This window comes from Gekko japonicus, unplaced genomic scaffold (assembly GCF_001447785.1).
Source record: "Gekko japonicus isolate JY-2015 unplaced genomic scaffold, Gekko_japonicus_V1.1 scaffold3677, whole genome shotgun sequence".
In the NCBI taxonomy this organism is placed as follows: domain Eukaryota; kingdom Metazoa; phylum Chordata; class Lepidosauria; order Squamata; family Gekkonidae; genus Gekko; species Gekko japonicus.
In genome coordinates this window covers 48,968-66,627 of record NW_015173796.1, presented here as the reverse complement: position 1 = coordinate 66,627, position 17,660 = coordinate 48,968, and the positions used below count along the sequence as shown (strand labels likewise).

At 45.4% G+C, this 17,660-nt stretch overlaps 1 protein-coding gene across 1 annotated transcript in view; it reads right to left on the bottom strand.

The window, feature by feature from the left end:
* Positions 1-17,660, bottom strand: part of ERP44 (endoplasmic reticulum protein 44) — a 46,548-nt gene that overhangs the window by 15,980 nt on the left and 12,908 nt on the right. Inside the window, exons 5-8 of the mRNA XM_015423564.1 lie at positions 7,543-7,727; positions 6,911-7,026; positions 5,490-5,547; positions 4,329-4,445 (exon numbers count right to left, since the gene is read on the bottom strand). Of these exons, the coding sequence (XP_015279050.1) occupies positions 4,329-4,445; positions 5,490-5,547; positions 6,911-7,026; positions 7,543-7,727 (476 nt within the window). The remainder of the gene's footprint in view (positions 1-4,328; positions 4,446-5,489; positions 5,548-6,910; positions 7,027-7,542; positions 7,728-17,660) is intronic.

Here is a 17,660-nt window from a genome sequence, read left to right as displayed (position 1 = left end):
GGCCTTGGCGCATCCCCCCCCCCGGCTTCTCTCGACAGCAGGGCCCAAAGCGATCTTGCCCTGATCTGCCTCATAGGGTTGTCTTGAGCTCCGGGGAGGAAGAGCAGGCTAAGGAAGCCCGCCTATCTACAGGGGTGAGGTGGGAGCTCTGCTGCAGTGACCATCCCGCATCGGAGCAGGGCAGGAGGGAGGGAGCCCTGCCCGACAGACTGAGACGTGCTTTCAGCCCGGGGCCTTTCAGCCACTCTCTCCGCAAAGGGTTGGCTTGCTAAAGCAATGGGGGGAGGGACAGGAAGGCTTGGGTGAGAATAAAGGGGGGGGAGGGACTCTTCCAAGCTGCTCTCCTGGCTTCCCTTCGGCGGGATCTTCCTCTCCCCCCCCATCTCCGGGATCCCTCTGACGAGACACTGTGAACAATATTGTAAATCCCAGAGGGGACAAACCCCCCCCCCGCTTTTTTTGCCAGCGAGAGCCAGCCACGACGAGACACTGGAGCGGCTGCCCTCCCGGGTATATCCTCCGCTGGGGCGCCGGCACACTGGCCTGCCTTGGTGTCCCTGCTTCGCGATGGGACGGGTCCCTTCGTTTGTCGCGTTGTTTGTATTAAATACGAATATCTTGTTCTGTTTATTTTGTCTCCTGGGAGCCAATAAAGCTGTGAAGTTTTTCTTTACACCAAATGCAGCTCTATGGGCGATCAAGCAATGGGTAGTTTGTTGGAGAATCTGTGAGAAGTGAGAAATCTAATAATGCAAACAAGGAAAGAAAAAGGGGTGGGGATCACCCTGTCCCACCCTCTTGGCCTCCACCGGGGCCTTCATGGATGAGGGGGGGGGAAGAGAGGCATTTGACACCGCTGACAAAATGTTGCAAAGAATACATAGTTTTGTTTTGCAAAGCGCATGATTTGTCCTCAATCAAGACTTGGAAGGGCCTCCCGTGACGGTAAGAGCCAAAAGATTCACAAATGACTTCTAGCACTTGCACCGGGTCAGCAACAGTATTGTGTTTCACAATTCAGTTTTCTGTGCCATTTTCTCCTTTTTCACCGCATTCTTCGCAAATAAGACAAGTAGACCCTGATACCACATCAGAGTGAGAAGGTTTTGGAGATCTCAAGACTCCGCAAAGGTTATTTATTTTATTTCAGGGTAATGTCTTCATTAGCTGTTCCTCACACTGTTTGCCCTTAAGCACGTCCACCAGGGATAGCTCCCCTTTATCACCTAAACAGTCAGTCTGCAGGCACTGAGGCTGAATTCAATTGTCAGCTTTTGTTTCCCCGTTCCCAACTTGTTAACTCTTCGCCATCTGCTTGGTGGTGGCAGAAAGTGCCCTCAACTTGCAGCCCCCCTTATGGCTACCCGAAACAGGGTTTTCAAAGCAAGAGATGTTCAGAGGTGACCTGTCACTGCCTGCCTCTGCACCGCAACCCCAGACTTCCCTTGCTGGTCTCCCATCCAAGGGCTAACCAGGGTTGACCCTGCTTAGCTTCCAAGAGCTGACAAGATCGGGCTAGCCTGGGCCATCCAGCTCAGGGCACTGTCCACTTAGGGTCCCTCATAAATACAAAACAATGTGAACAATGCCCCCCCCCCCAATAACAGTTCCCTGGGCAGCTGCAATATGGACGTGTAACATGGCAGGAGCCACACCGATGCAGCCAACTGCATGAATCTTTCCCAGTCAGCTCTATCTTTCCCCACCGGATGATCAGCACACAGGCATAAAATCGGCACTTAAAAGAAGAGAAGAAGAGACTGGATTTGTACACCGCCCTTCACTAGGAGTCTGAGAGCGGCTTGCAATCTCCTTTCGCTTCCCCTCCCCACAACAGACACCCTGTGAGGTAGGTCGGGCCCACCATCTGAGACTGACCACTGCAGTGGCAGGGTCTGGGAGTGCCTGCCATGGCTCAGCCCAGAGCCACTCCCAGCTTCACCCATCGCTGTGGTTGGAGCGGCTCCCAGACTCTGCCGCCACCAGCTCTGGAGAAGAAAGGTAAGTTCCGTAAATTTAAACCCTCCAATGTATTTTTACAAAAGATCTCTGATTTTTCTGCAAAGCTTGGGGGGCGGGGGGTTCCCCAAGTTTGCAGGGAAATCTGTTTAGTGTCAGTGTGTCCCTGATCAGTGGATTTAGATATCCACAGATGGGGGCCACACCAGTGTTCCCTCTAAGCTGAGTTAGTGTGAGCTAGCTCACAGTTTTTTAGCCTCCGGCTCACACACTTTTGTCTTAGCTCAGGAAGAAGGGCTTCAGAGCAAACTCATTTATGCAGGAGTCAAATCACTCGCTCACAACTTGAATGCCAATAGCTCACAAAGCAGAATTTTTGCTCACAAGACTCTGCAGCTTAGAGGGAACACTGCACATGACACTATTAGATATATAGATGCTGTAGCCACATGGGACATCGTCACAAGAATGCATGTGACTCAATGGATAGGGAGCAAAGAAGAACGTCTTAGCCACCTATTTTATAGGATACTGCTCAGAAATGTGTCTTTAGTCAGTTGTACTTCTTCGGATGCGCATTCAAGGAGCTTTCCGCTGAGCCACAGAATACATATCAATACACAGGAGCTTAAAACGTACTTTGCCTATTTGGAAGCAACTGCTGGAATCAAAATGTAAGCAACAACAACAAGCAACAGCGGCCAACAGCTGCACACAGGGGTTTTGCCGTACTGAGGCCATCAGATGCAGGTTTCATACCTTCATTGTTCTCAGCCTTTCCCATGCAGAGAAGTTAAAAAGAGATTCTAATGTTGAGACTCCACTCTTTACTGATCCTCATTGTGAAAAGTCATTCTTTCTGATCTGGCTTTTACCCAGCACTCCGCTATAATGATCTGATAATTGTTATTGTCTCCTCCTCAAATACTGCATGCCCTCATCCTAGATTATTATATTTTCCCACATTTATAGATACTGCATCCTTACAAAGCCGAAACTATGCAAATCTAATACGATTATAGGTGCGTGTGTAACATATTCTGCTCAAATACAAACCACTGTACAGCCATACCATGCTTGGTCTAATCTAAGCACATGATCAGAGATCTGTAGGAATAATGATACGCTATAGTAATGCTGCGGTGGCTCAGAGGTTAAGACACTGAGCTGCAGACCGGAAGGTTGATCTCGGCAGTTCGAGACCCAAGTGCCGTGCGACGAAGTGAGCTCTTGTCTCTGGCCTCAGCTCCTGCCAACCTAGCAGTTCGAAAGCAAGAAATTGCAAGTAGATAAATAGGTGGGAAGGAAACAGCATTCCGTGCGCCTCGGCGTTTAGTCATGCCACCCATATGACCACGGAGAAATCCTCAGACAGCGCTGGCTCTTCAGCTTGGAAACGGAGATAAACACCGCCCCCTAGAGTCAGATTCGACTGGCTTTCGAGCAAGGGAAACCTTTACCTTTAGTAATGGCAGTGTTCGGAGGCTACGTGGTTGATTTTGCAATGTTTTTTGAGCCTGTGGGCACCTTTGGAATTCTGACATAACATGGTGGGCACAGCCACAAAATGGCTGCAACAAAATGGCTGCTTTTGAGCGGGAGTCAGCTGAAAAAATGGCAGCCACAGCTTACATTCAGTCACATAATGAAGATTGTTGTGCTGTGGTGGCAGCTGCCGCCAAGGAAACATTTTTTAAACATCTGCAAAGCCAAGCAAATCTCCAATAGCCAATCAGAAGCCCTCCTGGATAAAAGCTAAAAACACTTGGTGGGCGCGGGGAAGGGTGTTGGCAGACAATATGGCAACCACAGGCACCATGCTGGGGACCCCCGACTCAGACAGATGAATAAAGAAGAACTTACTAAGATCAGGGTCCCAAAATCGTCTGGCCCTTCCAGGCCCAAAAGAAGTCAGGCTAGCTGTGATGAGGGCCAGGGCCTTCTCAGTGGCGGCCCTGTACTGGTGGAATGAGCTCCTGGATTACATCAGGGCCCTGTGGGACCTTTTACAGTTCTGCAGGGCCTGCAAGACGGAGCTCTTCCACCAGGCTTTCGATTAGGGTGCCGCCCTTCCAACAACCAGGCCCTGGCCCCAATACCAACACCAACTCAACTCAACTCAAAAATATGACCAATAACCTGACAAAACCCAGACTACAGTGGTAGCTGAATCACATGGATGCTGCGAACGCCGCCATCAGCTATGAATTATACTAGCACTTGATGATATGTTTTATTCTGTATCGTTCGTGATTGTATTTAAATATGGTGTTTTAACTGGTTTAACATGTTGTCTGTAAGCCGCCCTGAGCCTGCCTTGGCAAGGGAGGGCGGGGTACAAATTAGAGGAATAAATAAATAAAACTTACCTCTCCATTCTCAAACGTAATTTCACGAACAAGAGGGACACATTTATCTTGAGTCCATGCATAAACCAAGTCAAAATTCGTCAGAGAACCCAAGTAGACCATATCTGGAGCATTTTCCTGTTTAAAGAAATTTTCAGTTATCCTCAAGGAAAAGCGGCACCAAGAGATTTTTTTTTGTCATTTAACAGCCAAGCTACACACTGTGTGTGTGTGTGTGTGTAAAGTGTTGTCAAGTCACAGCTGACTTATGGCTACCAGGTAAGAGTTTACAAGGCAAGAGATGTCCAGAGGTGGGTTGCCATTGCCTGCCTCTGTCTACCAAACCTGGACTTCCCTGGTGGTTTTCCCAACTAAGTACCAACCAGGGTTGACCGTGCTTAGCTTCCAAGATCTGATGAGTCTGTGCTAGGCTGGGTCATCCAGGTCCGGGCAAGCTACACATTACACCTGCTATAAGGGTGCCAAAAACACACTGACTTGAGACGTGTTCTCCCTCCAAACTCAAGTGTACCCTCTAGCAGTTCTCACATAATGCAGCATCATCAAATTGTGGGTTTTTGCGCACAGTTGGAGACAGTGTACAGCACACATAAGAACATAAGAGACGCCAATGTTGGATCAGGCCAAAGGCCCATCCAGTCCAACACTCTGTGTCACACAGTGGCCAGAAATACCAGGGGCCATCAGGAGGTCCACCAGTGGGGCCAGGACATTAGAAGCCCTCCCTCTGTTGCCCCCCCCCCAAGCACCAAGAAGACAGAGCATCCCTTGCCCCAGAGCCCCTATCTATACCTTGTGGCTAATAGCCACTGATGGACCTCGGCACACAATAAAGGCGGGGTAATTCACAACACAATGATACTGTCTCACATGGTGACTGCTGCTCCGCATTATAGCTGCAGGGTGGTGTTCACCTTTGGGTGATTTTCAGAAGTAAAAAAGGATTTATGAAAGCAGATACTGAGAGATCTCTCTGCTCGGTCTAAAAAAAATAAATCCCAAGAAATAAAACGCTATTTAAAGCTGCCACCCAGTAAACACTGACCACAGCAAGGAGAGTACAAATAGCATAATTGCTTTTAGGATTAAGGCCAATGTATTTTTAAGAGTAATACATCTTATTTAAAAGGACAAAAAAAAAGTGGGGGAAATTCAACTCACCCCTGGCGGTTTGTAGATTACATTGTCCCCACTAAATCTTTCCGGTTTGGAAACAGACCTAAAGCAGAATGCGAAGAGTTATTTTACTACCAAAGTTAAGTGTTGTGTTTATTAAGTAGGCTTTAAAAGGAATAATGGGTAGGGGGGTGTAGCACTATACACTTCAAGAGTTATGTGCACAGGGTTATGCTGCCAGAGTCCCAATCCTTCCAAGTATCTATGGATTAACCTACAAATATTTTTTCATTCATGTGCATGGAGCACACAAAACAAAGTGCACAAGGCAGCTCATCTGAAGGGAGAGCATCTTTAACAAAGATCATGGAGAACTAAGTTCGAATCCAGTGACACCTTTAAGACCAACAAAGTTTTATTCAAGGTATTAGCTGTTGTGTGTACTTCTTCAGATACATTGTACTTCTTCAGATACATTGAAATCCTCCCCCCCCAGAATTAAACTCAAACATATGGTGACCATATAAACTAAGCCTGTTATTCCAGTTTGGTCTTTGCATCTGTTAAACACCTTTATTATAAGAACATAAGAAGAGCCCTGCCGGATCAGACCAGTGGTCCATCTAGTTAAGCGTCCTGTCTCACACAGTGGCCAACTAGTTACTCTGGATGGCCAACTACAGTGCATAGAGACTGAGGCCTTCCCCTGATGTCGCCTCCTGGCTCTGGGATTCAGAGGCTTACTGCCTCTGAATGTGGAGGTTCCCTTTTGTCACCATGGCTAGTAGCGATTGATAGACTTACTCTCCATGAATTTATTTAATCCCCTTTTAAAGTTGTTATTATGCTGTATGCTAATTTGCTGCTCACCCTCTATCTACACTAGTTTGGTGTAGTGGTTAAGTGTGCAGACTCTAATCTGGGAGAACTGGGTTTGATTCCCCACTCCTCCACTTGCAGCTGCTGGATGACCTTGGGCAAACCAGAGTTCTGTCAGAGCTGTTCTCAAGAGCAGTCCCTGAAAGAGGGGAAGGGAAAGGAGATGGCAAGCTGCTCTGAGACTCTGAATGAAGGGCGGGGTATAAATCCAACCTCGTCTCTTCTTCTTCTTCTACTATATGTATGGACTGGTAACTGCCATTTCAATGTACCTAAAGAAGCTTGTGTGCACACAAGAACCTATAGCCTGAATAAAACTTTGTTGGTCTTAAAGGTGCCACTGGATTCGAATGTTGTTCTGGGCTCCAGATCACCATTCTTCAAAGATTACGAAGGAAACTGTTCCCATTTTATTATAGCCCTGGCAGCAGAACTTCCAGCAATTTGAAAGAGGAACACAGAATAAAGGAAACTCAGCTTCTGGACCCATGTGTCTTACAGTGCGTGGGCTCCATGGGTCGAAGCTGTGGTTCACACAAATTAAGCCGCCTTCTCAACTTCTTGTCATTGCAGAACAAACATCTTACCCAAATGCAGCAAGGAAGACACAATCGTCATGCAAAATATTTGCTACTCTTTCAAAGGTCCTGTAGTTGTCTGACTCTTTTTGTTCGAAGTATCCGACAATGCTTCTTTTACTGCGCTGTAAAATAAACAGATGAATTAACTGAGTTGATCAAAGATGATTAATCATAGGGATTTCTGTTTAGTCCTTCAGACAGGGGAACAGGTTATCACCAGTTGGTACCCCCAGATGACAGACAGGGTACATAAGAACATAAGAGAAGCCAATGTTGGATCAGGCCAAAGGCCCATCCAGTCCAACACTCTTGTCACACAGTGGCCAAAAATACCAGGTGCTGGACCTCCTGATGGCACCTGGTATTTTTGGCCACGGTGTGACAGAGTGTCGGACTGGATGGGCCTTATATATGCTAGATATGCCATAGTGCTAAAATGAAAGTTTATTCCTTGCAAAGTGGACTACGTGTCTAAAGAGGAAATACAGTGACAGACATTTTAAAGATCAAGGTGCTAATTCCACACAAAAAATTACAGTTCACACTAAACCTTCTTACGCAGCAAGAACATACTCTGAATTGCACCTAAAAGTTATTCAATGTAACACGATCACACAATCTAAAAAACAATGACTCACATCGTGAGAGTTAATTTCTTCCAAACTGAATACTTCTCGAATGGGATTGCTCTTCTGTTGCCGTATATAATCTGCTATTGCTGTCACTGATCTTTGACCCCGATATTCTCTCTTCATCATCATTCCATTCCGGAACAATTTTAAAGTTGGATACTTGCTTATCCGGTACCTTTGGGCTATCTCCGCTGAAAAACAAAAACCGTGCATCAAAATTTATATACCAAGTAATATGTCAACACAAGGGTGTCAAAAGGACATGTGACAAAGCAAAAAGGTTTTGGACTGAGATACATGCAGAAATGGAAAAAATTGTGAAATGTAAGTTTAAAAAAAGAACCGGAAATACTACTTTTGGGACTTAAAATGGAAGAAGTTAATATGGCAAAAAGAACATTGATGTGGTATATGATTACAACTGCCAGAATGACATATGGTCAATGTTGGATACAAGATAAGGTACCCGAAGTTGGGGAATGGATAAAGAAATTACTTTTTATGGCCGAAATGGACAAAATTACGAGAAAACTTAAAAATCTGGAAGCAGAAGAATTTTTCAAGGACTGGAAAGACTTTAAAGACTATTTAGAAAAATACTGGGATGTAAAGGACAATTTGCTTTGCTTTGACAATTATTGAAACATAAAATGTACATTTATAAGAACAATAGATGGAAAATGAGTTACCTGTAGAATATGAAAGAAAGATAGACAGAAAATTTAAGACATGGGCAGGAGGTTGGAGCACTGTGGGAAGCCAAGAAGGGGAGGGAGTAAGAAGAAAAAGGATGTATTACATTAATTTTGATATGTGTTTGAATTTTAATTATATCCTAATAAATTGTTTTTTTAAAAAACAAAAAACACAAGGGTGCCAAACATAAGGCCCGGGGCCCGGAACTGGCCTGTCTAGGGCTCTTACCTGGCCCACAAGTTACTGGAGGAAGGGAAGGCAGGAGGCTGCTGGGGGGAGGGGTGAGCAGGTACATATATTGAGGTGTGTGTGTAGTCAAAGCTGTCAAGAAATAGCAAGGAAATGGCTAGGGGGTGGGGCTAAGAGGCTGAGGCAAAATAATGTGGGGAAATGGAAGCAGAGAAAGAGGAGGTGTGGTGTTTCCCCCCTCCTGCCTCCTTGGATCGCAGCTCAGCAGGATTGGAGAGAGGGGGTGGTGGTGGAGCTGAGTGGCCAGCACTGCACCAACTGGCTTTGCATTTTTTTCAAATGGTAACTGTGAGGGGGGTTGTAAAGAGTGGGCATGTGGAGCGGCAGTTAGCCAATGAAGAGACAGGGCTAGCAGGGAAGGAGGGAGGAGGAGGAGGAGGGCCGGCACGTGGATTGGGAGGCAGCCAGGCTATCTTGTGCATGGCACCCTGAGGGGAAGGACCCCCCCAGCCTCAGAAGCGAGTGGAGGAGCAATGAGAAAAAGATGTGTTGATGTTGCAGCTGCACGTCTGAACAGTCGCAGAGACGGGAGTCAGAATGAGTGTTGGGGCGGGTGTGGGACATCGACCTCCCTTCTCCCCACCCCCAACCTGCAAGGGGAAAGGGGGTTGTGGGAGAGGAAAAACTGCTCCCTGGAGGTTTCAGAAACAGCCTTTCCCTCAGGCCTTCCCTCAGCACCACCACTTCTGCGGGCAGTGCAAGAGGGATGAGAACTGGGGTGAAATCTGGGAGAGGCAGGGTCCAGACGGCCCGCACACACACCCCCGGCCAGGACTCTGTCACCTGTGTCAGCCAGGGCTGTTTGCTCAGTCTGGCCCACCTCACAGGGTTAGTGTTGTTGTTGGGGAAGGGGCGGTGCAGTCCTCCTTGAGATCCCCAGAGGTAAGACGGGGGAAGAGAAGAACAAAGAGAGAGGGGTGGTTTGTAGCCACTCAGAAGTTCTGTCTTAACTCAGTAGTTAACTACCTACATCTTTTAACTAGCAGCACATCAGATAAAATTATAAGCCTACCTAGGTTTCTACAATATGGGTCAGTCAGACTCCTGACTATCTTTTGCCTGCTGTATGCCTTTTACCGTCAGGGTTGCTCTAAATCCCAGATATTAGCTCTGTATAGATGCATCCTGATAGTCTAAACAATAATCCTTAGTAAAATGTCACGTTTATAACATGGAAAGTCATTGTTAAATACTTTTTTTAAAAAAAACCAGGGCATAATTACAATTTAATTACAATACCAGATCAGTAATATGCTTCTTCTCTGTATAAGAAGGTTAAAGTTTACCAAAAGCATAACACCCCACCATTCAAAAGTTTCCAGCTATAGATATTTCCTATTAAAGTATTGTGCAGCTCAGTTTAGAGGCAGAACCTTGCTACTACTGGCTATTGGGGGGGGATGCAACACATTTAACACCCACTTGTCCCTTTTCAAGTGCCTCATTCTATTAATTGGGTTTAGCACTTAAAGTAATTTGACCAATTAAGTAAATGAACAGGCAATCACTTACATCTAAAACAGGTGACATGCCTAATTTTGAAAACCTTAATTTTTCTTAAGGTTGTCTCATCTCACAGTAAATTTTGATATGACTACGTAGTTATTCAGATGAACAGCCAAAAAGTTACTGCTTGGAGGAGGAGGAGGAGGAAGTTGGATTTATACCCCACCCTTCACTACCTAAGGGAGTCTCAGAGCGGCTTACAAACTCCTTTCCCTTCCCCTCCCCACAACAGACACCCTGTGAGGTCGGTGGGGCTGAGAGAGCTCTTGACAGAAACTACCCTTTTTTCAAAAACAGCTCTTATCATAACTATGGCTTGCCCGAGGCCATCCAGCCAGGTGCAAGTGGAGGAGTGGGGGATCAAATCCAGTTCTCCCAGATTAGAGTCCGCACACTTAACCACTACACCCTTGCTTAGCCTATCTGCATTGCCAGGTTTAATCAGATTCTTAAAGTGGTTTAAACCATCTTCTGCTACAAATGTGTCAGAGACCAAGGAGACGTACCCGGTCGTCAAGAAGAAAAGGCCTTTGTGTCTAATTCTGGTACAAGGCAGTGTGGGATGAGATTATGGTTGCCAACCACCAGATGGTGGCTGGTGCTCTCCTGGGATTACAACTGATCTCCAGGTGACAGAGATCATCTCCCCTGGAGAAAATGGCCACCTTGGAAAGTGGACTCTGTGGAATCATATCCTGCTGAGGTCTCTCTCCTCCCTGAACCCCGCCCTCCTCAGACTCCACCCCCCAAATCTCCAGTATTTCCCAACCCAGAGCTGGCAACGCTAGACAAGATGCAAAAGGAGATGTTCACTTCTCATTTATGATACAGGAATAGTTACAGTAAAATCCTGATATGGCTAGACCCACTTTGAAGGTGAATTCTTTTTGGCCAGGTACTCTTGGTTAACTGGCATTGTCAAGTACAGTTTCTCTTCTTGTTTTGAATTTATATACTGGCTGCACACTTAGCATTGTATTTTTCACGATTTGGCTAGAAATATGTTAATTTAATATTCCTCTTAATGGTTTACACAGCTTTCTTTGTGAGAAAATTGTTTTTAAAATTAATACTAATATTTATGCTCATCATATCAGGTATAGTCCTGATAAAAATATTACAGAAAATAAAATAACAGAATAAAAACCCAGTGTAGAAACAATTGCTCTTTTGGTAGCAATAAGGAGGACGAAAGAAACAAAGAACAGGCTGCTTTTCTGAAACTGATGTTGCATGCGCAGTCACGCCTATGCGTCTACATGAAGCGGCCCTCCAGAACTATTTATCTTTTGTTTATTTCTGTTATTCATAGCCCACATTTCTCACTGAAACTCCAGGCAGGTTACATAATGCAAGTCAATACAAATCAACAGGATGATGAGGAGACGTCTAATAAACAATGTTACAGGACTAGGACCACGGGAGACTGAAACAAGGGAGAAACATTAACCATGACATATTAAGCAATGCAAGAAATGGTACTCCTTTAGAAGATATTATAATGCAGTGAGAGCAACATAAAAAAAACAGGTTGCTTACCAGTAACTGGTGATCTTCGAGTGGTCATCTGTGCATTCACACCAATGGGTTTAGTGCGCCTGCGCTGACCCGACCGGTGCTGTAGCAAGCTATGTTTCAAAGGATTTTCGCGCGGGTCCCACTGAGCATGCGCAAGAACCCCAGCACGCATGCCCAGAGGGACGGGCGCGGAGATCCCGCCAGTTCCTTCAAAGCACCGCCGCCAATCAACACCTATCAACCAGGTGACAGAGATCATCTCCCCTGGAGAAAATGGTCACCTTGGAAAGTGGACTCTGTGGAATCATATCCTGCTGAGGTCTCTCTCCTCCCTGAACCCCGCCCTCCTCAGACTCCACCCCCCAAATCTCCAGTATTTCCCAACCCAGAGCTGGCAACGCTAGACAAGATGCAAAAGGAGATGTTCACTTCTCATTTATGATACAGGAATAGTTACAGTAAAATCCTGATATGGCTAGACCCACTTTGAAGGTGAATTCTTTTTGGCCAGGTACTCTTGGTTAACTGGCATTGTCAAGTACAGTTTCTCTTCTTGTTTTGAATTTATATACTGGCTGCACACTTAGCATTGTATTTTTCACGATTTGGCTAGAAATATGTTAATTTAATATTCCTCTTAATGGTTTACACAGCTTTCTTTGTGAGAAAATTGTTTTTAAAATTAATACTAATATTTATGCTCATCATATCAGGTATAGTCCTGATAAAAATATTACAGAAAATAAAATAACAGAATAAAAACCCAGTGTAGAAACAATTGCTCTTTTGGTAGCAATAAGGAGGACGAAAGAAACAAAGAACAGGCTGCTTTTCTGAAACTGATGTTGCATGCGCAGTCACGCCTATGCGTCTACATGAAGCGGCCCTCCAGAACTATTTATCTTTTGTTTATTTCTGTTATTCATAGCCCACATTTCTCACTGAAACTCCAGGCAGGTTACATAATGCAAGTCAATACAAATCAACAGGATGATGAGGAGACGTCTAATAAACAATGTTACAGGACTAGGACCACGGGAGACTGAAACAAGGGAGAAACATTAACCATGACATATTAAGCAATGCAAGAAATGGTACTCCTTTAGAAGATATTATAATGCAGTGAGAGCAACATAAAAACATACAGTAACAGATAATACGTGTCAGTAGTACAGTCCACAGTCCCGTTCGCTCGGTTGAAGCATCTTCCTGAATCACTCTCTTATAATGCAGCCCTGTTTGTTTAGAAAAATGCCCTCCTGAGTAGGTCTGTTTAACACAGATGGTAGAAAAACCAAAAGTGTGTGTGGGGAGGCCCTTCCTGACCTTGTCAGGCAGGCCATTCTAGAAGGTGGGGGCCACTACAGAGAAGGCACATGTACGGGCAAGTTGTTGATCTTGCCCATTTGCTGGTGGGACCTGTGGAAGGCTTTGTTCAGACGAGCAAAGCTGTCAAGGCTGGGCATAAAAGGAGAGGTGGTCCTGCAGATATGATGGTCCAAGGCCATGAAGGGCTCCCTATGTGGTGGCCAAGACCTTGAACTGAATCCAGTAAAAAAATGAGCAGTCAACACCAAGACCTTGAACTGAATCCAGTAAAAAATGAGCAGTCAACACAGTGATGGCAGAATGGGTGTAATATGCATGCACTGTCTAGTCCCTGATAATAACTAAGCTAACATTAACATTCTGTGTTAACGGGGACTTCTGAGCTGATTTTGAGGGGAAACTTAAGCAGAGTGCATTACAGTAGCCTTGTCTCAGTGTTACTGCCGCATGGATCCAGGTGGTCAGACCAGCTCAGTCAAGGCAGGAGGCCACCCAGGCTAAGCTAAATTGGGAGAAAGCATTTTTTGTGGCTGCGTTAATTTGCTTCTTCAGCAGTAATGGCAGATCTAGCATGACACCCAGGCTCTTGACTGAGTCAGCAAGGGTCAATAGAACCCCATCAAAAGCACAATGTCCTTCAAGACCTCAGGCTTCCCAAACAACATTACCTCCACCTTGTCAGGGTTTAATTTCAATTTGTTCACTCTCAGCCATTTAACCACAGCAGTTAGACAGTGGCTGAAGATCTCTACTGCATTCCCAGGAGATTTGGCTAGGGCTGGGTGTCATCACCATACTGATGGCATCCAATTCTCTTTAGAACTAAGCTAAGTGGTTTTCACTGCTCATCTTGAGGTACACTCATATGTGCCATCTCTAGGCATGGGGGGGTTCTCATGTGCATGTCCAGAAAGGTGGAAGTGAGCCTTCCCTCTCAGTTTTTCCCTACTTACAACACCATAACAGGCCTAGCAAGCACCTGCTGTGTAGAAGGAGGGAGAGTCATGTGACTGCACACATGACCTTTCAAAGATCAATGACAGGTGAGCAACCTGTTCTTCATAGGCACACTTATGAGAAGGATTAGCAAACAGACCTACAGGGAAGAGAAGAAGTCATGAAAAGAGGGCATTGATCAAAGCCCTGATGGAGACTATATTAATCTTGCTCTCCCATGTAGGGCATGATATTTCATGAAAGCAGAAGAAGTGTTCCCTCTAAGCTGAGTTGGTGTGAGCTAGCTCAGTTTTTTAGCCTCCGGCTCACAGATTTTTGTCTTAGCTCAGGAAGGAAGGCTCCAGTGTTCCCTCTAAGCTGAGTTGGTGTGAGGCAGCTCACAGTTTTTTAGCCTCTGGCTCACACATTTTCGTCTGAGCTCAGGAAGGACAGCTCCAGAGCAAACTAATTTATGCAGTAGCCAAACAGCTTGCTCACAACTTTAATGCCAGTCGCTCACAAAGTAGAATTTTTGCTCACAATGTCCCACAGCTTAGAGGGAACATTGGCGACTACCTGGAAGGCGTACACTTCTACAGAAGACTATGATCACCCTCGTCAGTGTGCCCTAACCAACATCGTTCTGTAAACACAAAACACAGCCCCTGTGGATGTCCAAGGAATCTAGAATTTGTGCCTTGGTCAACATGTTTGGGAAGTATAACAGCAGAACAAGTTGCTAATTTGGGTACAATCTGGGACACTTTATATGCAAGACACATTGGGGTGCAATAGCAACTTTTTTCTGTGAAAAAAGAGACAAGGTGGGCAAAGCGTTCACTGGCCCACCTGAATGAGGTCACAGCTACCAGAGACATCATTTCAGCATCATATGGGCAGGCAGTTCCATCTACAGAAATGCTCTGGGGAGTCCAAGCCATTATGTATGAAACAAAAAATCTTATATCCCAAATATGCAGGTGCATAGACACATAAAATTTCCAGAAATTTTGAAGCCGGGAACACCCCCTCCCCCTTAAAAAATGGATGTCTGGGAGGAAATTGAGGTATATGCAATATTTAATTTCCTATCAAACTTAATTTTAGAACTTTAACATAGAAATGCTTCATTTATAACTTTGCACGTAAAACTGCAATACTGGACATTTTAATGGAGCTTAGAAGTTATAAATGCCTTAGTTTTGGACAAGCATATTTGCAAATGTATCCAATACTTGAGAGAAAACTGCAGGCTAACGCTCCCTATGCTATCTTAGACATGTGCCTTCATTTTTGCTGTCTGGATAGAGGGAGCTCAGTTTTCAATGAAACTTTCAGAGTTTTCCTCTGCAGCTTTGGTGCAGGTTCTGCCCCACCTGCTTTGGATCTTTCTTCCATCCAGCAAGTTTGGGTAATAAGTGGCTTCAGGTTCTGCCCCACCTGCTTTGGATCTTTATTCCACCCAGCAAGTTTGGGTAACTGCCCTATCTGTAAGTATGTCTGTCACAGTGGTTTGAGGTGAAATTCGGTCAACCGCAAATCAGGTCAACAGGACAACAGAAGGGATGCAACAGTTGAAAAGCACCAAGGTCCCTGCATGCTCCCCTCATGAAGATTATGTATCCTTCTACCGTAGGTGCAGAAATACATCTTAGTTATAAGAGCTGCATATGTCTACACAGCATGCCCACCTTGCTTTTAAAACATTCCACTCGTTCTAAAAGAGGAAATATTTCATAGGACTTTTCTTCAGTACTCCAGAATTCCACCAGAATAAAATGGAGAAAAGAAGTTTCAGGAGGGAAAGCGCCCGCACCACCATTTTTCTTTCTCCCCCACCCCCACCCCGAGGTCTTCCCATCTCTACAGGTGCCTTTCCCTGTGGGCAAGTGAGATGTGAACCAGGCTATTACCAGCACGGCTGGCAACAACTTGTGTGATAACAGCGGCACTTTCCCCAGAGACAGTCAGGACAGCTACTGCCACCTTGCATTAACAGCTACCACATTTCACCATTACGTTTATTTATGCGAATGCAGAGCCCAAAGACCAGCCAGCACTGCTCACATGTACAAGAAAGAGCCTCATGAAACAGCCAAATCACTCAAGGTTTTTACAAATCACACAGAGAATCCAAAATGTGATCCAGTGAAAATAGGGTTAGCATGCAGAAGGCAAGCCTACACAAGAAGTGTGAGCATTTAAAAGCCATCTCCCACAAAAAAATATAAAAAATGCAAGAACATGAAATGCTGTTTGAACTCATTCCCAAAGTCAAATAGAGTACATTTTAAATAGTTTCATTAAACCCTGACACTGGATACAAGTACAGCCAACACAATCAGAGCTACCACAATATAGTTTAAAAATTGAAAATAGAAAAGTGCAAACAGACAATGTTATGACTGTTTTATTCATCAACAACATTTGTTATAGTTCATCAAATTTAAAATATTCTCAGGCACTCGCTGCTCACTTGTAAATCAATATTTTTTTTAACGGGGTAGTTGAAATGGGCAGAACTGACATACTTAGTAATGCCAGCAATACATCAAGGATTTTTGGGGCGGCGGCGGCGGGGGGGAGCGAACCTTGGGCTCCACACTCTGGCTGCAATTGAGCAAGTCCCTCTACACGTAGACATAGGATTAAATATGTACAGCTGGACATCTTATACCCTTTCCACTTACAGACCTACAATCACTTACACAGCACGAGATTTCAAAAATTCTGGTCACTGGTGTTGGGATCAGTTTGGGCTTCAAAGCAGGAACCTCCTAATTTGGGCGCCAACGCCCCTTGTGGTGCGCCACTCAAGGAGGTACAATGGAGGAAGATTTGCTCTAGGAATCTGCTCTGAAGGCCTGGCCATATATACTTACGGGCCAGATATGGGTCTCAGTATGAACCAGCACCTAGACATAGACCTTGCTGTGCTGCCTTGCTTTGCCCCACGTATACTATCCTCTCTACCTGCCTGCTCCCTTTTCTGTTGATCAGCATCACCACTGGCTTGCTTGCTCAGGAAGGATGGCTCCAAAGCAAACTAATTCATGCAGCAGCCAAATCGCTCGCTCACAACTTTCATGCCAGGAGCTCACCAAGTAGAATTTTTGCTCACAGGACTCCACAGCTTAGAGGGAGCCTTGAACACATCCCCAGCACTTTGAATTAGCACCAGAGCTTTAAGAGCTCTCCAGCTGTCACCTGGAGATTGGCAACAGCTTGTTTGGAGGGTGGGGGGGGTCTATGGCGTATCTGTCTGAGGCCCCCCTCTTCCTCCTCCTCAGACCCCACCCTCAGCAGGCTTCATCCCTAAAATATCCTGGAAGTTTCCAACCTGGAGTTGGCAACCCTATGTCCTTTCCAGGCAACCATCAGCCTCCCTTTATCTGCCTGTCTGTCTTCAGGTTTACATCCCCCCACAGCCTCTGCCTCTGCCTAGGGAAAGGGCAGTCTTTCCCTGCAGTGGGAACCAAAGCAGCTGACATCATTCTCCTCTCCCCCGTATGATCCGCACAACAACCCTGTGAGGTATGTTAAGGTTGAAATTGAGTGAATGGTCCATAATCCCCCAGGCAGCTTTTAAAACATGAACCTGGGACCTGCACACCATCCTCTGAATCGCTCTCAGGTACATATCTGTGGCAGTAATGGGGTGACTGCTGGCACCTTTTCCTATCATTTTTTGCCTTGTGGTATTCTGCTTGTGGTGTGAACTGTCTTTTTTGTAGTGTGGCATGATTGTGTTATTGGGTTTGTTCCTTTTGAAGGGGAAGTGATGTGTTTTAAGTGAGGACATATTTTACCTCAGAATACAGCAGGTCCCATATTCAACTGACAATTTCAGCAGTCTTGTGGGGGGGAGTTTGAGGTGTGGAATGGAGTGA